The sequence below is a fragment of the Oncorhynchus keta genome, chromosome 19, assembly GCF_023373465.1.
Source record: "Oncorhynchus keta strain PuntledgeMale-10-30-2019 chromosome 19, Oket_V2, whole genome shotgun sequence".
NCBI classification, from domain to species: domain Eukaryota; kingdom Metazoa; phylum Chordata; class Actinopteri; order Salmoniformes; family Salmonidae; genus Oncorhynchus; species Oncorhynchus keta.
The window spans coordinates 64,364,989-64,389,356 of NC_068439.1; the positions used below are offsets into that span (position 1 = coordinate 64,364,989).

The window sequence follows — 24,368 nt, forward strand, 5'->3', positions numbered from 1 at the left end:
CACATATGTGATGAGACTGACAGCTTCTATGAGCCAGGCGAATTCATTCATCAGAATAATGAGAAAGTTTCTATTGCAATTCCTTTGGATATATCCAAAGGTAAAACAAACTAAAGTGCACATAGTTTGCTGCTATTTCAGCTGCTTGATGTGATAGTGTGTTAGCTTTAGTTGGCTAGCTAGCTAGCAAAGGAGAAGTAACGTTAGCCTATATTTTATTGGACAATCAGCTGGCTGTTGCCTATTTATAAATTATTTAGTTGTCTCTCATCATCATTGAACCTCTGCTAGTTAGCTACATGCCAATGATGTGTTTAGCATAGCAACATGGAATGAATAGAATGAACAACAGATGAAAACATGAGAATAGAATTAACGACCAGTCTGTTTGGTTAGCAACTTCAGAACTAAGAACTGTTTTTTTGCCCGGACTATATAGTGTGCTGGAAGGATGAAAAAAAACAAATGTACTCATTAAAATGAAATGAAAACATGTTAATATTTTAAATATATTGCCAACCATTTTATAAAAGCAATGCGGCCCTCGAACCCAGGATTATTGTGTGATAACCTCATCCTAAAAACAGCCCTTCGTTGGGAGTTTTCACACAATAATCCCCAGGGTTCTCATGCCTTATTGCTTAATTATATGATTCCAACTGTTTTAATCTATATCGCACATCAAATCGCAACAGCAATATTTGATAAAAACATTTCCCATATCGTGTAACCCAAGGTAGGAGGAGCATTCGAGGTAGGAGCATTTTTGTTAAAATCAAAATGATTAAACATTAGGAGAGTGTGAATGATGAAGAGGTCTAATTATGGAAATTTAAATGGACCCTTAAATTTAGATCAAACTGTGGATTACACTTTTTTTAATCCTGCGCACTTCAAAGTTTGATTTTAACTTCTAATCATTTCCTTAAATGACTATTAAACCACAATGGGATTTTCAGGATTAAGATATTAACTGCTTTCTGGGTTTAAGGATTACAGGGTAGATTACAGTGATAATTTAACATCAATGCTACATATGCTCTACTATGAAGTTCACTCATGTATCTCTTTAAGACTAATAGCTTTGGGCTCTTTCATTAGGATGTTTAAGCCACAGTTGGGTATCTCCACAGGCTCTCTTACCTTGATATTGCTCTCGGCTGCAGTGAGCGAGGCCTGCAGTTTGTGGGATTTCTCCCTATGTTCCCGGGCCTCCGCCTGCACCCTCTGCAGCTCGGAGCGCAGCTTCCCCAGGGTCTTCTGCAGCGCTGCCTCCTGCATGTGGAACTCCCTCCGCAGCTCCGCCTCAGTCTTCTTCCAGGCCTGCAGGTTATCTGCGGTGAGCTGCTGCGTGCGCTTCATGGCCTCCAGCTCGCGCTCGTAGAAGGCTTGGGCCTTGTTGAGCTTGGCCTCGTACTCCTCCACCAGCCTCTTCTTGTCCCCCTTCACCTCCTCCACACGCTCCGACAGGGACTCCACCTCCACCTTGTGCAGCTGGCCCAGTTTCTCTTGGTCCTTGCTGTGGTTCTGGTTCTGGCTTTGGTGGCTGCGGAGCAGCTCCGACACCTCCTGCCGATGGTTGGCCTTTAGCTCCTCCAGTGCCAGCTTCTTCTCCTGCTCAAACTGGGCCTGCGCCGTGCCGAAAGAGCGCAGCTTCTCCTCGAACGAGTGCCGCATCTCCTCCACCTCGCGGGACATGGTGACAACACGCTGTGTATGTTGGGCCTCAGTGCAGAGCTGCATGTCCTCCACACGCTGCCGGTAGGTCTCGAACTCGGCGAGGGCCTGGCGCTTCATGCGCTCATGCAGTTCCATGGACTCCTCGAGCGACTGGATGCGCTGCTTAAGGTCCATCTCATCGCTGATCTTACTCTTGTACTGCATGATCTTTTCCCGTGTCTCGGACAGGATCTGCTGCACCTCCTCCTCGTGAGCCTCCTTCAGTGTCTGGATGGCCGCCTCGTGCTCGTCGTTCTTGGTGTTCAGAGCGTAGATCACCTTGGGAAGGCAAAGTGAGCATCAGTATGATGGTTGAGAAAGGACAGCATAGAACAAACACACATCCAATGGATTGTTAGAGCGGGTTCTGGAGATCAAAGTAAATGTTCACCAGTAAGAAAGTTAAAACTGTGTGGGGATGTGTTAGCATTGTCCTCAAACTAAAAGGGATACCTTGAAGGTTTATCATTACTTTGACTTCCTGCAACAATCAAAAAACCACTTATGAGACAGATGATTGACAGTTAAGTGAGTGGCTGACCTTTAAATCCCAAAAATGACTTCCAACTAAAAGCCTGGATAATCTGAATACAAAGTGATTTTCTGGTCACACAGAATTTAGGGGGGGAAATACGTTTTACATTTACAGTTCAAAAGCCATGAGAAATTCCCCCTAATCTTAATCCTCCCTCCCCTCTACTGATCCAGGGTGCTGGCTCTAGGCTTGCTGCCCTATGGAATAAGGCTATTTGTTTTGTCACCAGATAAACCTAGTCAATAATTCATCACTTTAATACTTTTGAAAACGCCTGTCATAAGAAGATAGAGTAGAAATGGAAAATAAAATGCCCTTTTCAGAGAATTGTATCCATATTTTATCTGCCAGGGTAAATAACCTGGGCAGGACTGTGCATCTCTTAAACGTGTTGCCAACTTCCCTGTGTTTTTAATATGTTCAAATGTTCAGAAAATGTTCATTTTTAAACCGACTCCTATTGGCATCACTCGTACGACTGTCCGTTACAGCTCTCCATCAAATAAGAGCAGATGCAATACATTGTTCCCAGCCAGGTAGGACAACATTTTAATCAAAGGTTTATTCAAGTAAATACTAAACCAACAGGCATTTCTTGTTTGCTATTGTGACCTCTACTGCTGTGCCATATCTCAATCGCATGGCAAGCTCTCAAAGGAGATAAAAGGCCTATGCAGCAGGATCCCAGCTCAATTCCCATTATAAACATAATATTAATCTTTTAATACCCTCAATGAAAGGCATTCTATGGGAATGAAAGGGCCCCAGCTTGTGAAGTTTCTCACGAGCGATGAGGGCTGAGTCAGAATTCATTTCCATAATTGTTTTGACAAATGACTAGGGGAAAGAGCTAAAAGTTCTGGGCCTATCTGGTGTTGGCGCGGCAATCTAGCCAGCCACATATGAAGAGAGAGATAGAGAGGGAGTGATAAAGAGTGAGATAAAGAGAGAGAGAGAGATGATAGAGAGAGTGCGGTCTGCAGTCCCATAGGCTCAGTGGGTGAAAGCAGTGGACTGAGAGACAATGGCTTTGGCAGAGAAGTGTGCAGTGATGTCATCATCCCATAATGATTCTATCCTCCATTTGACCTGAGAGGAACCCTGTTGGCCTGCTGCCTGCCTTCCTCTCTCTCTCTCTTTCTCTCGCTCTCAAAAATAATCGACATCATAGTTATGTATTGATCACAAACTCCCAACTCAACATAGTAAATTATTGCTGCTGCCTGGATAAGTGAGCGGAAAAGGTCTCCATGTGTTATTAACATCAGCCGTTCCCACCTCCACAGATCAATGTGTGGAACTGCTGGCTGACTCCAATAGAATTATGGTCAATCCCACTAAGGCAAACTTTGAGTGGTTGAAATCCCAGCCTTGTGCACTTTGCGCCAAAAAATGTGAAAGCTGAATCAGTGATTCTAGATGTATACATTCATCACTGATGGGATGTAGTCAATCTGAAACATGAGCCAAAAGCCCCAAGAGTTGGCCTGGACCTACTTAGTGCTACTGAAGCTAGGAATGTGTGGTCTCAGTCATAACACTAAGCTACAACACCTGCAGAGATTTAAGCCTCATTCATGTTCCCAGAATGGTTTGAAGATGCTGAAGACAGAGAAGAAAGAGTGATCCATTAGATCACAAAAGGCAAAGACACCTCAGGGCTACACTGGAGATGGTTCTGGGCTAAGGTTTCAGAGCGAACTAATCAATATTCCCCATCAGACTCTGTCATACAGAATACTGATACACAAACGAGTATGAAATCGGACTTATTGCCGTAAATGACTGATGATCAAGGATTCCAGGTGACAAGATTGAGACATAGAAATGAACCGGGATGGTCAACTCAAAGCTCTCTGGTTGTGGGTGTTCATATCTAGGCTGAAGTCAGCATGAGGCATCATCTGCCTCAACAGGGGAGGGCTCAGTTTTGACAAATCCACTACTTCTCCTCTTCTCCTGGCACTGGGGCTTTAAAATCACTCCTATTGCCCAGTGCAGGGGTCATTACTAATGTCTTTACATCTGCAAATGGGACCTTGATGATAGATATTATTACCGCCATTTGCAGAGCAGTGCGGAAGGGTAACACATTGTTCAGTACAATGGGGAACTCGGTAAACGGGGCCAAATTAGCTTTGAGCGGTGGTAACTGCCTTGGTGAGGCTGCAATCACATTCTGCTCTGTGCTGGAGATCAAAATATTATGTATTTTCAGCCTTAACGGACAGCCCTGCAGAATAACTGACAGCCATCTCAATGCCCGGGCGGTCATCAATGTTCAACTGCTTTGCCATTGACTGTCTGCATCAGTATTCAGTTGAGGCCAACACAAAGGCAATCTTGCCTATGTTTCCAGTTTTGTAAACCTAATTCCTGACTCGTATTCAGTATTAGTTGGACTAAGTAACGTACGAATATACTGTAGCACATCAACCACCTTCGAGGCCCCTTAAAGAAGTGAGATGCTGATTCGCTAAGCTACTGAATATGCATTAAGTGTGGAAAAGGATAGAATGAAGTCGAAAGATAGCCTAGTGCTAATTACAGTAATTACATGCACATTTTCCACTAAACTGCAAGGTGCACCTTAATCCAGAAAGTAATTGAGGCAGATGATGGGGTAGGACTGGGCTGGCTCTGTAAACGCTACTTGGTTTCATACTAAGGGAACACTATGATGAGCTTCTCCAGCAGTGTGACACCCCCACTGCAGCATTTACATGGCCTGATGGTGAATATGTTTGTTTTAAAAGCCTGACTTAGCAGCAGTCCACATATTAATGTATTCTTTTTCCCGCTCTCATTTTTAAGCCTCTCTCAGACAGAAGATTATGGTTTGCGTACATAGGCAGTAATTGTGTAAATAGTCTTTACACAAGTCATTGCGTCATCTTATCTAAGGCAGGTTTGATTGATTGCAGTGTCATTGCTCTGGGAGTCACTGCTCTGAATGCACTATATGCTGTTTCTTCATAGAGAAACTCCAGACACTCACTCACTGATGTTGTGTTGGCGTTCCTCTCTCTGTTCTGTTGCGTAACTGTATTGGTGCGTTCTTAGTTATTGGGATAGATGTTTTTTTCCACAGCTTCATTACAGTGATGAATATTTCACACGCTCTATATATAATCTGCAATATTAATTTACAACTCTTGGTCTAATCGTGATGCACTGTACTGTAGGCTGAGATTAGAAACGTTGACTTCCCTATCGGCCTTCCATTGAGATTTAACACATTTGAATTACAACCGAGACACATGGCGAAGGTCACAGAAAGTGATGTGATCCACTTGCATTCAGACAGGAAGTGCCTGTGTTAATGGAGGGTGGAGTGGTTACCTTTAGTGTGTGGGTGCAAAACAAATTAGTCATGCCCCAATTTGTCTCTGATTCATCTAACTACCCTGAAAGCCTAACTGAATGAGATCTAATTCTAAAGCACTGCAATCTCCTCCTTCAGAAATGTAATGGTTGATTAAGATAATTAAATCACATGCCTCTCATTTTAATATTGTAAATATGCTTCCTTCCAACAGCATTGTCTATGGTCCCTGATCTTCCTCAGATACTAAAGCAGATGAAACCAGAGGACTCAGATACTAATGCAGAGGACTCATGCCAACTTTTGGGATACTGCCTGATCAATCTCTAATACTGTGTACTAGACTGCAGCACTGGGTGGTGAGAAAAGCCTTGATTACAGTGGTTCCCATTTCCTTAGCCGGCCTTGACAGGTTTAGTCTGTTTTACCAGGGGGATTTAGTGCCTGCTGCTGGAAGGCACGGTTGCCAGGCCCCTGATGTCATCCAACTTGGGCAGCACCCTCTCTAGGAGGTGGAGGCTGTCAGCAGGGCAGAACACAGAACACATCTGTAATTATCTGCTGGAAAGGAACCGTGTAAACGTCTATCTGAGAATGTGTCCAGGGCTGGACCTACTACATCTTACCAGCCACTCAAATACATTTCTTACTTTGGGGTCATTTTATAGCATTTCAATTCAGATAACTTTGAGTAGAGAGACAGACATTATTGGTCAAAATATCTGTATGTATGACTTGCTTTGTTCTGTAGCTATTTGCCATAGAACATGATGAGAACAGACTGTGGCGTTTGCTGGAGAAGCTGCCTGTATAAATGTGCATGTGATCATGTCTCCACACATGACTGGATGACACCTCGAACAATGCAAGAGGACAAAATGGTTTAAAGATCTGGAAATGACAGAAAAGCTCTTTATAGATCAATATATTCACATCAAAATAACAACAGTATTTTGGAGCCTATTTTTTTGAGTGAGGCGACAGACAAGGCATCTCCTAGTGGGGTTCGGAGCATCCTTTTCAGAGCGCATCGCAGGCAGCGTGCTGTGGAGAATTTGTTATGTGATCCACCGCCCTAGGGGGAAACAGGCTGATCAGCCGGGGAAGAAAAAGCACTTCTGATGGCCTCCTTTCTCCTCCTCATCCCAGGGACTAGCTGGAGAAATCAGGCAGAGGGAGTGGAGTACTAGAGGACTTTGACTGGCCTTGTACATAGCGCTCCATCAGCACAGCGACGAACAACTTTCTAAAGCACCGCCTTGGAAACCAGGCCCTGGATGGTTGTGGAGTTGAGGGAGGTATTACAGAGATACATTCCACACGCTGCCAAGTCTGATATGCTCAATCCCAAATCTAATAGTCACGCCATCATCTCAACAGTGTTTTCTGTTTACTTCAAAAGAGCTGTCCAGGTTACATGATGCTCCTTGCGCGAGGCAATATGGAATCAGATTGTCTGCCAAGGAGGTAAGTGTTCTTCCACTCCTCAGTTACTTGGGTCCAGTGGGCCTCTCTGTTGGGGGGCTGAAACAGGGAGGGATATGGGCCAGACTACGAGATTCCACGGTGTCAGTGACCCTGATATGGCAGTCTGTCTGGGGGGGATCTGTCTCTCCTCACCATCTCCAGAGCCCAACAGGGCTGGGTAATGGGTAGTGGTGGGCAGCATAATCTCTCATGGAAAGACCACGTAATCATAAAATGATTTTGTAGAGCTGTCATGATACAACAAGATGAGTGAGATAAAGCAGCATTACTTCCGGTGCTTGGGTTTTTCCTCACTGATTATTTGGGCAAATCACAATTTTGCAGGTGTTAGCATCTTTCAAATTTCGAAATGGGAGGGGACATTTAGCCATAGACTTGCCCGTAACTTGCAAAGAGAGAGGGTGGAGCTCTTTGTTTCCGGTTCCGATCTTCGTTCTCCCTCTTCTTCTAGCACTGTATGGACCCAGAACTTAAATCGAGCATCTGACGCAAGACTTTAGTTCCAGGTTAACCGAGAATATGGGCAGAGAGAGACATCAGCTCTACCCACACAGGGCAGGCCTGCCCTGCCCATGGTTTGGCTCATCAAGAGTCTTTACAGGCCTTCTGCTGCCTGGAGAAAAACCCATGTGAGAGTAAGCATGGGGGGTGAAGGGGGCGGGGGGGTTCAATCCCTGTCAGCCTCCATCCCGCAGCCTATTATCGTCACAACCATAACCCATGGGCCCCTCCCAAATCACCACCTTGATCTCAGACCTGTCAACAGGGCTTGTCACATCGTGAATGCATAACTCCACTGGAGAAGTGTAAGCGAGGAGAAAGCTCAGTCTTTAAAAGCTCACAGTGCCATTGTTGAGTTGGAGTTCTAGTGATCGAAGAGAGGAAGCTGGGTAGGGGCTGTTCCCTACAATAACTGGTTCTTCTGATCTTACACTATGCACATTCTTCAGTGCACTTACAGATAGGGCAGTGAATTTTAGATGACAGTAATGTGCCAGCCAAATGACCACAGTCAACGTAATAACCGTTCGAATAGCAAAGACGCACATCTTCTCCTCTCCTCCTGACCACATGTGCTTCCATAGAAATAGAATGAATAGAACGGGCGTCCCCATTTAAGTCATGACATAATGGGTGGACTGGCGGCCATTGCAAGTGTACCGATAGGAGCAACACAGGAAGTGTACTGCACCCATCAATATGTGCTGTGATTTGTTGAGTCAACACAACTGAAATTATATATATATATATTTTCAAACATTCCATTGCATGAGCCACGCCACATCAGTTAAGATCATTCCAATGAACATTCTACATTACCATGGAAATTATTGCATCACAGTTGCAGGCAGTTATTGCAAGAGTACCAGTCAAATTGCCAGGGTTGACAATAAATGTATTGTAAAAAATAAAATAGAAATTGCCAGGGTTAGAGGTTCTAAGCATGTTCAATCATTCTATTTCTATGTGTGCTGCTTTTGCAGGGAGGGGGGCATTTCCTTGGCAACCGAAGACTCATTTAACCCACCCCTTGCATTTTCAGCAAGGTGCAACAAAGTTTCATCATGTTGTTAAGAATCCATGTTTACCGCAGAAACAGCCTTAACAGCACGACTGCCGTTTCTGTCAGCTGGTTCAGTGAGGTGTTTTTTGGTCCACAGCCCCATTGTCCCCTTTCTAGATTCTCTGGACTCTACTTTTCTCCTCTGGGCAAAAGACACTTAACAGATATCTGTAGCTTTCTGACCATAAAAGGTATAGGAGAGTGATTTTAAGTTCAGGCCAGGCGATTTTGCACAAAGAACAAAGTTACATTAAGTAGGTCAGCAGCCAATAGCACCAGGCTTTTACAAACCTTGTTTATTTTTGTACCTATATATTGTATATTGTTTTTTTTATAGTGTGTTTTTTTGTAGTATCCCATGGACTACCAACCACAAATCATTTATTTTATTTGATCTGTATTGTTCTTTATCACTTATTTTCCTTGGTGCAAATAAATTACACCTAAAATTAAACCTAAATCAGCTGAATCCATAAATTCTCACCTTTACCTGTGGCAAATGGGAAGAAATTGGACAAAGTGATGTGTATTTAAGAGAGTGTGCTGTAATTTCAGCTCAATACCCAGCTACTATCTGATGGTAACTCAAAGCAGCCTCTGGGAAGGTAGTCGCAGACAGGCTCAGAGTTTCAGGATGTGGGCCAAGTTAATTAAATATCAGCTCTATCCTTGAGCAGCATGGAAAATCCAAAGAACACTACGATTTGATGAGAAATTAGGAGAAAAGAAGCAGAAATCCCTACTATTCAAACTGCTAGCTATCCATTATGGACTTCTTACAGAAGGTTATTTGGCTGGAAAGACGTGGGGATGAGGGAATGTTTCCTACTCATTAGAGACCGCCGATCTGTACCACACAGCTGCACAGTCTTCCCACATCTCATTTATTCAATTCCGTCCTGATTACATCAAAGCCCTCACATACTACTCACCGCTGCATTCTCATTCATAAACCCACTCACTACATCCGTGTCGTAAAGAATCCCTTAAAGAATTCTCAGAGGGATTCCTAGAACCTCACTAAACTGGTCTATCAACTCCAATAAGGAGTCTGTTACAAGCCACATTTGTTTACCACACAACAATGAATGTGAACCTGGCAAATTGCACTTTATAAAGAAGCTGACCAATGCTTGGCTTGGATGAGCCTGTAAAATGAAACTCTACTGAATGTGGTTCTCAGAGCTGATTAAAAGAGTTGAACAGAGGAAAGCTTTTGGCTACACCTGAAAAGAGCCTTTAACTGGATGTTAGAATTGGGTCTGATCAATAGACATATCTAGATTTACTGGTACCAGTTGTACAGCTGACCACGTTAGCTCCAGTATGGATTAAAGAAGACTTTACTGTGCCTTTCGGCAGTGAAATACTTAGCGGGGAAATGGCAGTGAGCGAGACATATTATTGACTACTGAGAAATGCACGAATATAGCAAGCAGAAGATGTACAATACAATATCTGGAGTCTGAAATCATAGCCTCTTATTCAACACAGTGTCCGTGATAACTTTGTACAGTACTTTATACTCTGAACTTTGCATACAGATGAGACAAAATGTTGGAAAACATTTGCTCTGGTGCCATCTGTGGCCCAAACCAATATGGGATGTGGGGAGTGTATAGGTCAGCTCCACTGAGGAGCTACAGGTGTGACTCCAGACCTTTCAGAGCTCAACTGTCTACTGTTGACCTACGCCTGGCTAGACTCCCAAGGAATCTGAGTAGGGATGTCAAAATGTTAAGGCTGCTGCAGTCAGTAAGGAAGCTCAAGGTCTAAAACACCTGGCTAAATTGTGTTTAAGAGCTATTTTTATTCTCCAGGGTAAAAGTAGTGAGAAAGATGAATTTATTGTAAAAATCTGTGAGTATCTTTCATTTACTACAAATTATTTTGACATGATAAATTACTGTATTATAAGTGCATTTCCCTATATTACTACATGACATACAATAATTATGTAATGTGCACAATAATTACTTCCAGAAAATTGGAACGGATATGGCGCCACACCAAACTGGAAGTCTTCCAACTAGCTTGGAAAGAGAGTACCGTGCAGTATCGAAGAGCCCTTAAAGCTGCTCGATCATCCTATTTTTCCAACTTAATTGAGGAAAATAAGAACAATCCGAAATGTCTTTTTGATACTGTCGCAAAGCTAACTTAAAAAGCAGCATTCCCCTAGTGAGAATGGCTTTCACTTCAGCAGTAATAAATTCATGAACTTCTTTGAGGAAAAGATCATGATTATTAGAAAGCAAATTACGGACTACTCTTTAAATCTGCGTATTCCTTCAAAGCTCAGTTGTCCTGAGTCTGCACAACTCTGCCAGGACCTAGGATCAAGAGAGACACTCAAGTGTTTTAGTACTATATCTGATGAAAATGATGATGAAAATAATCATGGCCTCTAAACCTTCAAGCTGCATACTGGACCCTATTCCAACTAAACTACGGAAAGAGCTGCTTCCTGTACTTGGCCCTCCTATGTTGAACATAATAAACGGCTCTCTATCCACCGGATGTGTACCAAACTCACTAAAAGTGGCAGTAATAAAGCCTCTCTTGAAAAAGCCAAACCTTGACCCAGAAAATATAAAAAACTATCGGCCTATATCGAATCTTCCATTCCTCTCAAAATGTTTAGAAAAGGCTGTTGTGCAGCAACTCACTGCATTCCTGAAGACAAACAATTTATACAAAATGCTTCAGTCTGGTTTTAGAACCCATCATAGCACTGAGACTGCACTTGTGAAGGTGGTAAATTACCTTTAAATGGCATCAGACCGAGGCTCTGCATATGTCCTCGTGCTCCTAGACCTTAGTGCTGCTTTTGATACCATCGGTCACCACATTCTTTTGGAGAGATTGGAATCCCAAATTGGTCTACACGGACAAGTTCTGGCCTGGTTTAGATCTTATCTGTCTGAAAGATATCAGTTTGTCTCTGTGAATGGTTTGTCCTCTGACAAATCAACTGTAAATTTCGGTGTTCCTCAAGGTTCCGTTTTAGCACCACTATTGTTTTCACTATATATTTTACCTCTTGGGGATGTCATTCAAAAACATAATGTTAACTTTCACTGCTATGCGGATGACACACAGCTCTACATTTCAATTAAACATGGTGAAGCCCCAAAATTGCCCTCGCTAGAAGCCTGTGTTTCAGACATAAGGAAGTGGATGGCTGCAAACTTTCTACTATTAAACTCGGACAAAACAGATATGCTTGTTCTAGGTCCCAAGAAACAAAGAGATCTTCTGTTGAATCTGACAATTAATCTTAATGGTTGTACAGTCGTCTCAAATAAAACTGTGAAGGAGCTCGGCGTTACTAAGGACCCTGATCTCTCTTTTGACGAACATATCAAGACTGTTTTAAGGACAGCTTTTTTCCCCATCTACATAACATCTGAACATCTACAAAAATCTGAATCTTTCTGTCCAAAAATGCTGCAGAAAAATTAATCCATGCTTTTGTTACTTCTAGGTTAGACTACTGCAATGCTCTACTTTCCGGCTACCCGGATAAAGCACTAAATAAACTTCAGTTAGTGTTAAATACGGCTGCTAGAATCCTGACTAGAACCAAAATATTTTATCATATTACTCCACTGCTAGCCTCCCTACACTGGCTTCCTGTGAAGGCAAGGGCTGATTTCAAGGTTTTACTGCTAACCTACAAAGCATTACATGGGCTTGCTCCTACCCATCTCTCTGATTTGGTCCTGCCGTACATAACTACATGTACGCTACTGTCACAAGACGTAGGTCTCCTAATTGTCCCTAGAATTTCTAAGCAAACAGCTGGAGGCAGGGCTTTCTCCTATAGAGCTCCATTTTTATGGAATGGTCTGCCTACCCATGTGAGTGACGCAAACTCGGCCTCAACCTTTAAGTCTTTACTGAAGGCTCATCTCTTCAGTGGGTCATATGATTGAGTGTAGTCTGGCCCAGGAGTGTGAAGGTGAATGGAAAGGCTCTGGAGCAACGAACCGCCCTTGCTGTCTCTGCCTGGCCGGTTCCCCTCTTTCCACTGGGATTCTCTGCCTCTAACCATATTACAGAGGCTGAGTCACTGGCTTACTGGTGCTCTTCCATGCCGTCCCTAGGAGGGATGCATCACTTGAGTGGGTTGAGTCACTGATGCTATACTCGGCCTTGTCTCAGGATGGTAAGTTGGTGGTTGAAGATATCCATCTAGTGGTGTGGGGGCTGTGCTTTGGCAAAGTGGGTGGGGTTATATCCTTCCTGTTTTTCCCTGTCCGGGGGTATCATGTCCGGGGGTATCAAAAATAAAATTAAAAAATCATTGGATAGGGCCACAGTGTCTCCTGACCCCTCCTGTCTCAGCCTCCAATATTTATGCTGCAGTAGTTTATGTGTAGGGTGGCTAGGGTCAGTTTGTTATATCTGGAGTACTTCTCCTGTCTTATCCGGTGTCCTGTGTGAATTTAAGTATGCTCTCTCTAATTCTCTAATTCTCTCTTTCTTTCGCTCTCTCGGAGGACCTGAGCCCTAGGACCATGCCTCAGGACTACCTGACATGATGACTCCTTGCTGTCCCCAGTCCACCTGGCCGTGCTGCTGCTCCAGTTTCAACTGTTCTGCCTGCGACTATAGAGGCAGAACAGTTGTCTGCGACTGTTCACCGGACGTGCTACCTGTCCCAGACCTATTATTTGACCATGCTGGTAATTTATGAACATTTGAACATCTTGGCCATGTTCTGTTATAATCGCCGCCGGGCACAGCCAGAAGAGGACTGGCCACCCCTCATAGCCTGGTTCCTCTCTAGGTTTCTTCCTAGGTTTTGGGCACTCTAGGGAGTTTTTTCCTAGCCAATGTGCTTCAACACCTGCATTGCTTGCTGTTTGGGGTTTTAGGCTGGGTTTCTGTACAGCACTTGGAGATATCAGCTGATGTAAGAAGGGCTATATAAATAAATGTGATTTGAATACATGAAAGGCACATCCTTTTACCTTACATTCGTGATGCTTGTATTAAAGCTTAACTCATCAAGATCTCACAAAATCAAGTGCTTAAAACAGATCAATATCTTTGGTTTAGTACTGGTATTTTTGTCATACTCGCCAGTCCATAGTGGGACATACAGTTGAAGTCGGAAATGTACATACAAGTCGGATAGGACATCTACTTCGTGCATGACAAGTTATTTTTCCAACAATTGTTTACAGACAGATTATTTCACTTATAATTCACTGTATCACATGTTCAGTGGGTCAGAAGTTTACATACACTAAGTCGACTGTGGGTTTAAACAGCTAGGAAAATTCCAGAAAATGATGTCATGGCTTTAGAAGCTTCTGATAGGCTAATTGACATTATTTGAGTCAATTGGATGTATTTCAAGGCCTACCTTCAAACTCAGTGCCTCTTTGCTTGACATCATGGGAAAATCAAAAGAAATCAGCCAATACTTCAGAAAAAGGTTGTGGTTCTTCCTTGGGAGCAATTTCCAAACGCTGGAAGGTACCACGTTCATCTGTACGAACAATAATACGCAAGTATAAACACCATGGGACCACGCAGCCGTCATACCGGTCAGGAAGGAGACGCGTTCTGTCTCCTAGAGATGAAAGTACTTTGGTGCTAAAAGTGCAAATCAATCCCAGAACAACAGCAAAGGACCTTGTGAAGATGCTGGAGGAAACAGGTACAAAAGTATCTATATCCACAGTAAAACGAGTCCTATATCGACATAACCTGAAAGGCCGCTCATCAAGGAAGATGCCACTGCTCCAAAACCATCTTTATGTTTGGAGGAAAAAGGGGGAGGCTTGCAAGAGGCCCATGGGAGGCCCATGGGGCGGCGCACAATTGGCCCAGCGTCGTCCGGGTTATGGAGAGTTTGGCCGGCAGGGATATCTTTGCGCACACGCAACTCCTGTGGCGGGCAAGGCGCAGTGCACGCTGACCAGGTCGCCTGGTGTACGGTGTTTCCTCTGACACATTGGTGCGGCTGGCTTCCGGGTTGGATGTGCATTGTGTCAAGAAGCAGTGCGGTTTGGTTGGGGTGTCTTGTGATGTGTTTCGGAGGACTCGTGGCTCTCGACCTTTGCCTCTCCCGAGTCCGTATGGGAGTTGCAGCGATGAGACAAGACTGTAACTACTACCAATTGGATACAATGAAAGGGGGTAAAAAACAACAACAAAAACAGACTACGGTATTCAACTGCACATGGGGACAAAGATCGTACTTTTTGGAGAAATGTCCTCTGGTCTGATGAGGAGGAAAAAGGGTGATGTGTCAAGCTGAAAAACACCATCCCAACCCTGAAGCACAGGGGTGGCAGCATCATGTTGTTGGGGTTCTTTGCTGCAGGAGGGACTGGTGCACTTCACAAAATAGATAGCATCATGAGGGAGTAAAATTATGTGGATATATTGAAGCAACATCTCAAGACCTCAGTCAGGAGGTTAAAGCTTGATTGCAAATGGGTCTTCCAAATGGACAATGACCCCAAGCATACTTCCAAAGTTGTGGCAAAATGTCTGAAGGACAACAAAAAGTTAAGGTATTGGAGTGTCCATCACAAAGCCCTGACCTCAATCCTGTAGAAAATGTGTGGGCAGAACTGAAAAGGCGTGTGCAAGCAAGGAGGCCTACAAACCTGACTCAGTTACACCAGCTCTCTCAGGAGGAATGGGCCAAAATTCACCCAACTTTTTGTGGGAAGCTTGTGGAAGGCTACCCGAAATGTTTGACCTAAGTTAAACAATTTAAAGGCAATGGTAAGAAATACTAATTGAGTGTATGTAAACTTCTGACCCACTTGGAATGTGCTGAAATAAATAAATAAATCATTCTGTCTACTATTATTCTGACATTTCATTCTTAAAATAAAGTGGTGATCCTAACTGACTGAAAACAGGGAATTTTTACAAGGATTAAATATGTGAGGAATTGTGAAAAACTGAGTTTAAATGTATTTGGCTAAGGTGTATGTAAACTTCCGACTTCAACTGTAACTGTCATTTTCAGACCACGATGGCCAGAAAGAAATTGGGCCATCCCATCAACATTTCTGGCCTCACAATTCATGGATTTGAGGGTTAATCTATCATTTAAATGAAACCCAACCCCTGTTGCTATTTAGAAACCAATGTGAGGTGGTTATTTGTTGAATAAATCCAATCAAAAAAGTGTTGCGTTTCCTTTTTGCATTGGCCATCTACCAAAATCAGATTCTCAGAAAAATACATTGATAAATTGCTATGCCAGGTTTCATCTATCAACAGATATATGCAGCATATCCAAGTTCACTGAGGTTTGTCTGTTAGAAGAGTGCAGAAAGTACATCGCCATGGTTATTGTCCCAGTTCCATTGATTTCAATACAATATTGTTGCAAGTGATTAATTTGTACACACTATTGATTACAGTAGAACAAGCTAATCAATTCCAGTCTAGAGTGACCGCTTGGTCAATAATGTGTGCAGTTTATCAGGTTATAGTTTAGCAAAATACAAAAAAGCTGAAGACAAGTGTGACACGTGTGTGTAGGGAGTCACTTTTGTGTATTGGTCTTCAAAATATCACAACTTATTTCAGCATATTGATTATGAATTTGGACATCTAAAACCAGTGTTTTAACACTCTGCCATGAATCAAAAAGCGATCACAACAGGAAGTAGCAACAGTATCATTTAATGCATGTTTTAGGAATATACATTTTAACACAATTATATGGTAAAAACTATTTAATGAGCCCAATAACATGCTATGATTTTATTGATTTTGATTATATTAGTGAAATTGGGAAAATATGTTTGTCCTGGCTAATCTGAGACTAAAACAGTCTCCCAAACTACACAGGACTCTGACAAAAATCATGCTTCGGAGTGCAAAATGGTTTGAGTGGATTCAACGATGTCATTATGACACCGCGTTGCTTCGCTTGACAGTTTATTCGCTCATCTGTCTGCACTGTTTAAAGACGATGTGACAGAAAACATGCCGAGCTGGAAAATTGATTAGCTCCTTTCACTTTGCGAACAGGCAACATCATTGTAAAATCTATGACACCCAGAGATCAACATTCAGCAGTGATGCCACTGTCAGGTCACTGTGCTAAATGTTTTATCTGAGACTACGATCCCTCCCGCAGTGTCGACCATCAGATGTTGACATTGGTGTTGTTGACTCAACACTAGAAAGACTATCTATGTAGTTTAATACAAACCACAACCTGGTCTCCCACCTGTCTGTTGACACGGATAGCTTGAGAGTCCCTGTGGAGAGACGCGCGCACACACACACACACACACACACACACACACACACACACACACACACACACACACACTCATCCCTCCAATGCATCCCTCTTTTGTCTATTTCATCTCTCCTCCAACCCACTGTAGTGACGCAGGAATGACGCTTGAACTTACAATTATCACTAAAGACTGTAGATACCAGCAGCACCTAACCACCCCACATCAGCAGCATCTATCCCACACAGTCCCATTCTTGTATGCTGTCTGCGAGAGGTGTCTTTGAATCCATACAGTGCCTTCGGAAAGTATTCAGACCCCTTGACATTTTCCACATTTTGTTACATTACAGCCGTATTCTAAAATGGATTAATCCTCAGCAATCTACACACAATACCCCATAATAACAAAGTGAAAACAGACCCTTTGCTATGAGACTCGAAATTGAGCTGTTTCAATTGATTATCCTTGAGATGTTTCTACGACATCATTGGACATGATTTGGAAAGGCACACACCTGTCTACACAAAAGGTCCCACAGATGACAGTGTTATGTGAGAGCAAAAGTCAATGCATTAGGTCGAAGGAAATATTCGTAGAACTCAGAGACAGAATTGTGTCGAGGCACAGACCTGGGGAAGGGTAAAAAAACATTTCTGCAGCATTGAAGGTCCCCAAGAACACAGTGGCCTCCATCATTCTTAAATGGAAGAAGTATGGAACCACCAAGACTCTCCTATAGCTGGCCACCCGGCCAAACTGAGCAATCGGGGGAGAAGGGCCTTGGTCAGGGAGGTGACTAAGAACCAGATGGTCACACTGACAGAGGTCTAGAGTTCCTCTGTAGAGATGGGAGAATCTTCCAGAAGGACAACCATCTCTGCAGCGCTCCACCAATCAGGCCTTTATGTTAGAGTGGCCAGACGGAAGCCACTCCTTAGTAAAAGGCACTTGACAGCCCACTTGGAGTCACCTAAAGGCACCTAAAGACTCATTCAGGCTAAAGACGATGAGAAACAAGATTTTCTGGTCTGATGAAACCAATAATTAACTCTTTAGCCTGAATGCCAATGTCACGTCTGGAGGAAACCTGGCACCATCCCTATGGTGAAGCATGGTGGTGGCAGCATCATGCTGTGGGGATGTTTATCAGCGGCAGGGACTGGGAGACTAGTCAGGATCAAGGCAAAGATAAATGGAGCAAAGTACAGAGAGATCCTTGATGAAAACCATGGCGCTCAGGACCTCAGACTGGGTCGAAGGTTCACCTTCCAACAGGAAAACAACCCTAACCACACATGGAGAGACCTGAAAATGGCTGTGCAGCAATGCTCCCCATCCAACCTGACAGGGCTTGAGAGGAGCTGCAGAGAAGAAAGGAACAAACTCCCCAAATACAGGTGTGCCAAGCTTGTAGCATCATATCCAAGAAGACTTGAGGCTGTAATCACTGCCAAAGGTGCTTTAACAAAGTACTGAGTAAAGGGTCTGAATACTTATGTCAATTTTATATTTCAGTTTTTGATTGTAAAAAACATTGCAAAGATTTTTGATTTGTCATTATGGGCTATTGTGTGCAGATTTTATTTATTTATATATTTATTTAAATCCATTTTAGAATAAGGCTGTAAAAAGTCCAGGTGTTTGAATACTTTCCAAATGCACTGTATAAAGAAAACCTGTACAAAGACAACCTTTCCTTCCTCTGTTTCACTCTTCAAATAGTTTTTCCTGTGTGGATGAAGTCCAACTAAATAATTGTTTCAAAATGATCTCTGACTGATATCAACATCTGGTAATGATGTTATACAGTGCTGACTACACAGGTTTCAGGCCAGAGGATTGGGAAGAGACAGCTCTATTCCTTCAGGTCAGGCATATTTCCTTCATGGATTGAAAGCTATTTGACTTCTCCAATCAATTACTAATTATTATTTTCAATTCTCTGATCAAGCAAAGACACACATATTACCACATTAATGATGTAGCCTAGATACGGAAAATAGAGATGAAGCAGATAGCATTTTAGAAAGACCTTACTACAGTATGGCTGGCTGGGAGTGTCAAATTAAATCCTCACTATGAGACATTGCAGGTGCCATTTGAAAGCCCAGGTAAAAACTATGGGGGGGGGGGGTCACTAATCTTTCTCTCTGATATGAGGGTTAGAGATCTGAACAGGAGAGCTGGCCAGCAGCCAATCAGAGGGACAATTTGTATAAGGAACTTCACAAATCACTGCTTTGTCAGTTGGGATTGTTCCAGAATGTCTATCTTTGTTATAGCAGAGGTGACCTGCACAAACAAATGTGTCCCTGGCCAAAGACTCTCAGAGAACAAGATGATTAGGAGCGGAAGTAGGCTAGACGATAACTCACAGTGAAGGTTAAGGGTCATGGCAGTCAGTTTCAAGACCACACAGTGGGGAACTATTGTAACATAGTTACCTCTGAACTGGTGCCTGTGTTATCTGTACCCTGCGGCAGGTTGACCATCACCAGAACTATAATGAGAGGGTCCTCTCCTAATTACACCACTTGTTACAGTTCACAGAGTTTAACAAAGGCCCTAAATGGAACCCAAAGAGACCAAAGGAAAAAATAAAATCTGCCCAGTTTTAATTAGCATAGTAAAGGCAATGGGATTGAGGCACAATGAAAAGCTTGCATCAGTCATGAGTTTGACTTTTGCCTCATATCCCATGCTGAGCAACTTTACGTTGATTGTTTATAATGTTTTAATGACTCATAAATCCACAATGTAACATTATGCGTAAAAAAAAGTGACTAGATGCCTACAGCATTTTAATGGTATTGAGAGCAGAACAAAGAGCAGTTTCATGCAGAAAGTTAATATTAAGCCTTGTATGGTGGTGTGCTATAGTTAGCATTGTGTGGGAGGACTATAATTGCACACCACGGCAGAGAATCAGGGAATTGAGGCACATTGTTGCCTTCCTGATTGACACAGCAAATCTAACATGAAGAAAGAGAGTTGCCGTGGCAACAGCTGCCTCCGCAGAGAGAGGTGGAGGCGAGAGGCGAGCCGTCGGGTCATTTTCCTCGCTGTAATTTACTTTAGCGGTTGACGCACTAAACATAAAGATGTGATTGAGTTAAGATATTCATACGTACATGCAATATTTAGACATTATGCAGAAATCAGTAGATTGGACTAACTGCTGTTATCAAGGCCATTAAGTTCCAGGCTGATTTTTAAAAAGACAATCGTATGCTTCTGTCTCCAAAAACTCCTTCAAACCAAGACGAAAAGCTGCCAACCTTTTTCCGCCTTTTCTTTATATCTGAAAGGTAATGCCTGTAAAAAAAGCTCACTTTTATTCCGCCAACCGTGGTAGTTATGATTCAGTAATATGTTGAAAAAGTCCTGCCAACCCCTTAGTATAAACGTCCCCTTTCATCTTAGCGTCTTTAACGCCATTAAATCATGAACATTCTATTGTTGTCCGACATCAAACTTGTCCTTGTGAAAAAGTATAAACACAAACGGCATGACATTGCAGCAGCCTTGTCCAAATAGCAACGTTACCTGTTCTATTTTTACACACAAAAAAACTATGCGTTTAAAAATGTATTTAGGATAGGTGAATCTAACAAGCCAGGCAACTTTCTAGACAATCTTTTGGTTCGATGTTAGCTAGCTATCTAACGTAAACTCACAAACTCGTACATCGCCTTGGTCTGTACAATTGACCTTATTTTAGCGCCCCCAAAACGTAATCCGTCCAGATCAACTGTCAGGTCAATACCATTGTAAAGCACAATTTCTCCCCTTTCCAACAGAATCAATTACATGACCTAAACGCTGCCCGTTTCTGCATAATTCAAGCAGGCAATGAGCCCCGTCGGGTCTTTTTAAAAATGGCGGGTGGGGAAGAGAAACTAATGTCATGTGGGAAAATTGCTTTTTTTTTTCACTCGATTTGTCCAACTTAACGCCTCTAAAATGTAAATAAAATACTATAAAGAGTTTATATAATGTGTCATTACATACCTATTTGAAGGTCGAATTTGAATCAGATTTTTAGGGCGGTGCTAAAGTGATCTTAGAAGTAAACAGCGGCTTTGAGAATGATGATCGCATGCAATGAAGATCGTATCCCCCCCTTACAGTGCTACACCTGGTGCTACACCTGGTGGAAAGAGATTGTAAGACAGGAATTGTTGCTTTATGCGTGCTGTATGTTACAACATGACACGTCAAGATGTAAGGGAGGGTCCGTTTTTTCAACTTTTCTCCAATACTATAGAGCCATTACCATGTCGATCAACGCTTGAATAGAAGCCGAGTTCACACCCACGATTTTTAAGTGGACACAGTCGCTACAGTCCCATTCGTTTCCTTTATAGCCTCGTTTGAATGTTGCGGTTGCGCACATTTGTATGGAATGGGGTGAGTTTACGTTAGCTGGCTAGCCAGCTCATATAATTACCATAACATATCTGATAACTTTTGGAGTTAGACAACTTTTTATTCACCCTAACAGGAAAATTAACACATTACAAGGTAATTATTTACAAGCACGAGTAGCTGCTAACTTACTGTTGTGAATGCAAAGAAATGAATGCAGTGCATTCTGCATGAGGAATTTAGACCTTGCTGTTGTCACATCAGGTTACCAAGACAACAGTCACAACAACAGGGTCAGAGTTGAATGTCTCTTGCTCCTTGCCGGCTAAGCAACGGCTATATAAAAAGGTGAATGCTGACAAGAAAGAGGTAGAAATGGGTCTATTTGGAAGGGGATCATATAAACATTGCCCAATTATTTTTACAGGCAACATACCGTGAATCCTATGTGAAAAGTGTATCAAGGACAAAAAGAGACGTGTTTGTTGGTCAGACCAGCAAAGTCAGACAGGCCATAGGCTACAGTGGAATCATTACCATCAACATTTTGCACGTGTTTTAATTTATAAATGCCATGGCTAGCTACATCAGGGCCATTCAACCGTAGGCCCGTGAACTGGCCCCTTCTGGACATTAATAAACTATATTTACTGAGCTTGTCTGATGCTTTAAGCACGCAGTTTTATTAAATAATTAAGACACACTAATGATTAGAGGGAGTCTTAATGTGCTGTGTTAAAAAAAAAAAGACAGCAAGTGACTGTGTGACTAGCACTCGTCATCTCTCTGTCCTCCCTGCAGTAGCGACCACCCCAGAACATCAACGTGTTTAAGCTCGCTGTCCATGTTGCTAAAGCTGCAACATAATTACAGCCACTGAAAAGTTGTTGCCAAAAACCCCTAATTTATTTAGGAAAAACATTCCCTATTCCTTGCTCTCTTTACGTGACACGTATTCATGAAAGACCTAGTCGCACGGGACTAATATTACTAGAGAATGTTGTTTATGTAACAATTACTCCAGAATGTCCTTTATTCAAGAGGCCAATTCAGACGGGATTAGTTTTTTATTTTTAGAAATTGACAATTATGATGGAAGCCTGGAGGTTTTTATTCTAGGTGTGAAGATACAGTATTTCATGTCCAGGTGATGTCCACTGACAACTCGAGTTTGGTTCCCAAGTTTGTAAACCGTACCAAACCATCTTTGGTATAGTGCTAAGCTCTTTGTCACAGCAAAACAAAGATGAAAAGACAAATTTGTGAAATTCTTTAATCGACAGGCTTGGTGCTCACGGAATCAGTAAACTGTTAAACACTCAAACAGGCAACAAAAGTAGGATCTGTCTTAGTTTTGATGATTTATAAAGCCAGGCACATTTAACAGTTAGGCTATTGATTATAGACATCATTTAGTTGGGGTTACCTCTCTCCTCACTTTTCTTAGACAATAAGGCACGGGCTGTTTTCTCGTCTCCTCATTCTGCTGCTGCCTCCACCACATTGTTTTCAACACCAATATGCTGGTTAACTTTGCTATTATGCATATAGCAACATGAACCGCGACCACTATCCAAAGCGGGAAAAAGCACATTTGTTATAAGATGGTAGTATTTTTATTAGTGTTGCACCATTGTTCTCATGTAATATAACCATATACTGTACACAGTGGTGTAAGTACTACTTAAGTTGTTTTTTGGGGTATGTACTTTACTATTTATATTTGACAACTTTTACTTCACTACATTCCTAAAGAAAATGATGTACTTTTTACTCCATACATTTTCCCGGACACCCAAAAGTACTTACATTTTGAATGCTTAGCAGGACAGGGAAATGGCCTAATTCACACACTAATCAAGAAAACATCCCTGGTTATCCGTACTACCTCTTATATGGCAGACTCACAAAACACAAATGCTTTGTTTGTAAATTATGTTTGAGTGTTGGAGCATGCCCTGGCTATCCGTACATTAAAAATAATAATTGTGCCATCTGATTTGCTTAATAAGACATTTGAAATGATTTATACTTTTACTTTTGATACGTGTGTGTGTGTGTGTGTGTTATAGATTCTACAGAGCCAGTGCCAGAGAGATAAAGGTAGCTAGCTGCTGATGTTCTGCAGCAGAGAGAGAATCAACCTGGATGAGTCACCAGTCCATAGCAGTGCCTTGATGTTCGAGAGGAGAGGAGCATCTAGTCCGGCTCTCACGCTACCCTCACTTCAGGAGCACCAACCTTCAATTCTAAATCATTAAGATTCTGTTTCACCTTAGCATCCATCATAACAGCTCACTAAATGTACACCCACTGCACGCCAGAAGAAAAAAAAAAAAACACAAAATCAATTGCCTGTAAGCTTTTAAGGCAAGTCTTTAACTTGTAAACCCTCTACTTGACTACAATCTGTGCTATCATTTTGATTAGCTGTTTACCACGCAGTCTTACTTGTTTCTGTTGACTTGCTGGTTGTCTTCCACAGCTGCTGTTTTAATACCTCCACATCATTTTCATCCAGCCTGTCTGTCTACACTGTCACAAACACACAGCCACACTCACAGCCTCACACACCTGTAGCCAGAGTATGCACACTAGGAATTCTCTGCACTTGTCCAACCAGGGAATGTACTGCCATCCAAATGTGAAATTCAGCTTTAATTATGACAGAGGCAGACACATAGAGGGAGAGAAAAGTGCCAACATGCTTATGCAACAGCAATTCAACCTAAGTCCATGAATAAATGTTGGCTTCTGACTTCATATTCATCTGTACGGCCTAGCTACTTGTCCATTTAACCATCCCTTTCTTCTAGCTGTCCCCTTCACCATATGCCACCTAAACAGACCCGACCTGGTCTTGTCTGGTAGACACACACACAACTGAGCTGAGGGAGTCTGTCTGCCCACTAGGTGAGGTCGCGCCCTGAGGCGGCCCAGTGCCCTGACTGCGGTGGCCCTGCGTGGCTGATGGATAGGCCAGCTGTGAAATGGTGTATCAGCTATGGTCCAGGTTGGATGCAGAGACAGACCTCCTGCCCATAACAGGATGTACACCCTACAGGGTCACACACACACACACACACACACACACACACACACACACACACACACACACACACACACACACAC

General features: G+C 42.6%; 1 protein-coding gene across 11 annotated transcripts in view; it reads right to left on the reverse strand.

The window, feature by feature from the left end:
• The window catches only part of LOC118398685 (protein FAM184A-like), a 120,923-nt gene that overhangs the window by 74,477 nt on the left and 22,078 nt on the right, over window positions 1–24,368 (reverse strand). For 10 of the 11 annotated variants that reach the window (XR_008071160.1, XM_052471010.1, XM_052471009.1 and 7 more), the window contains one exon: window positions 1,144–1,998. Coding sequence is in view for 10 of the 11 variants with exons in the window: in XM_052471010.1 (XP_052326970.1) it covers window positions 1,144–1,998 (855 nt within the window). In the remaining variant the exon portion in view is untranslated. Of the gene's footprint in view, window positions 1–1,143; window positions 1,999–20,879; window positions 21,013–24,368 lie in introns of those variants that run through there. The other variant, XM_052471017.1, reaches the window with a different exon arrangement.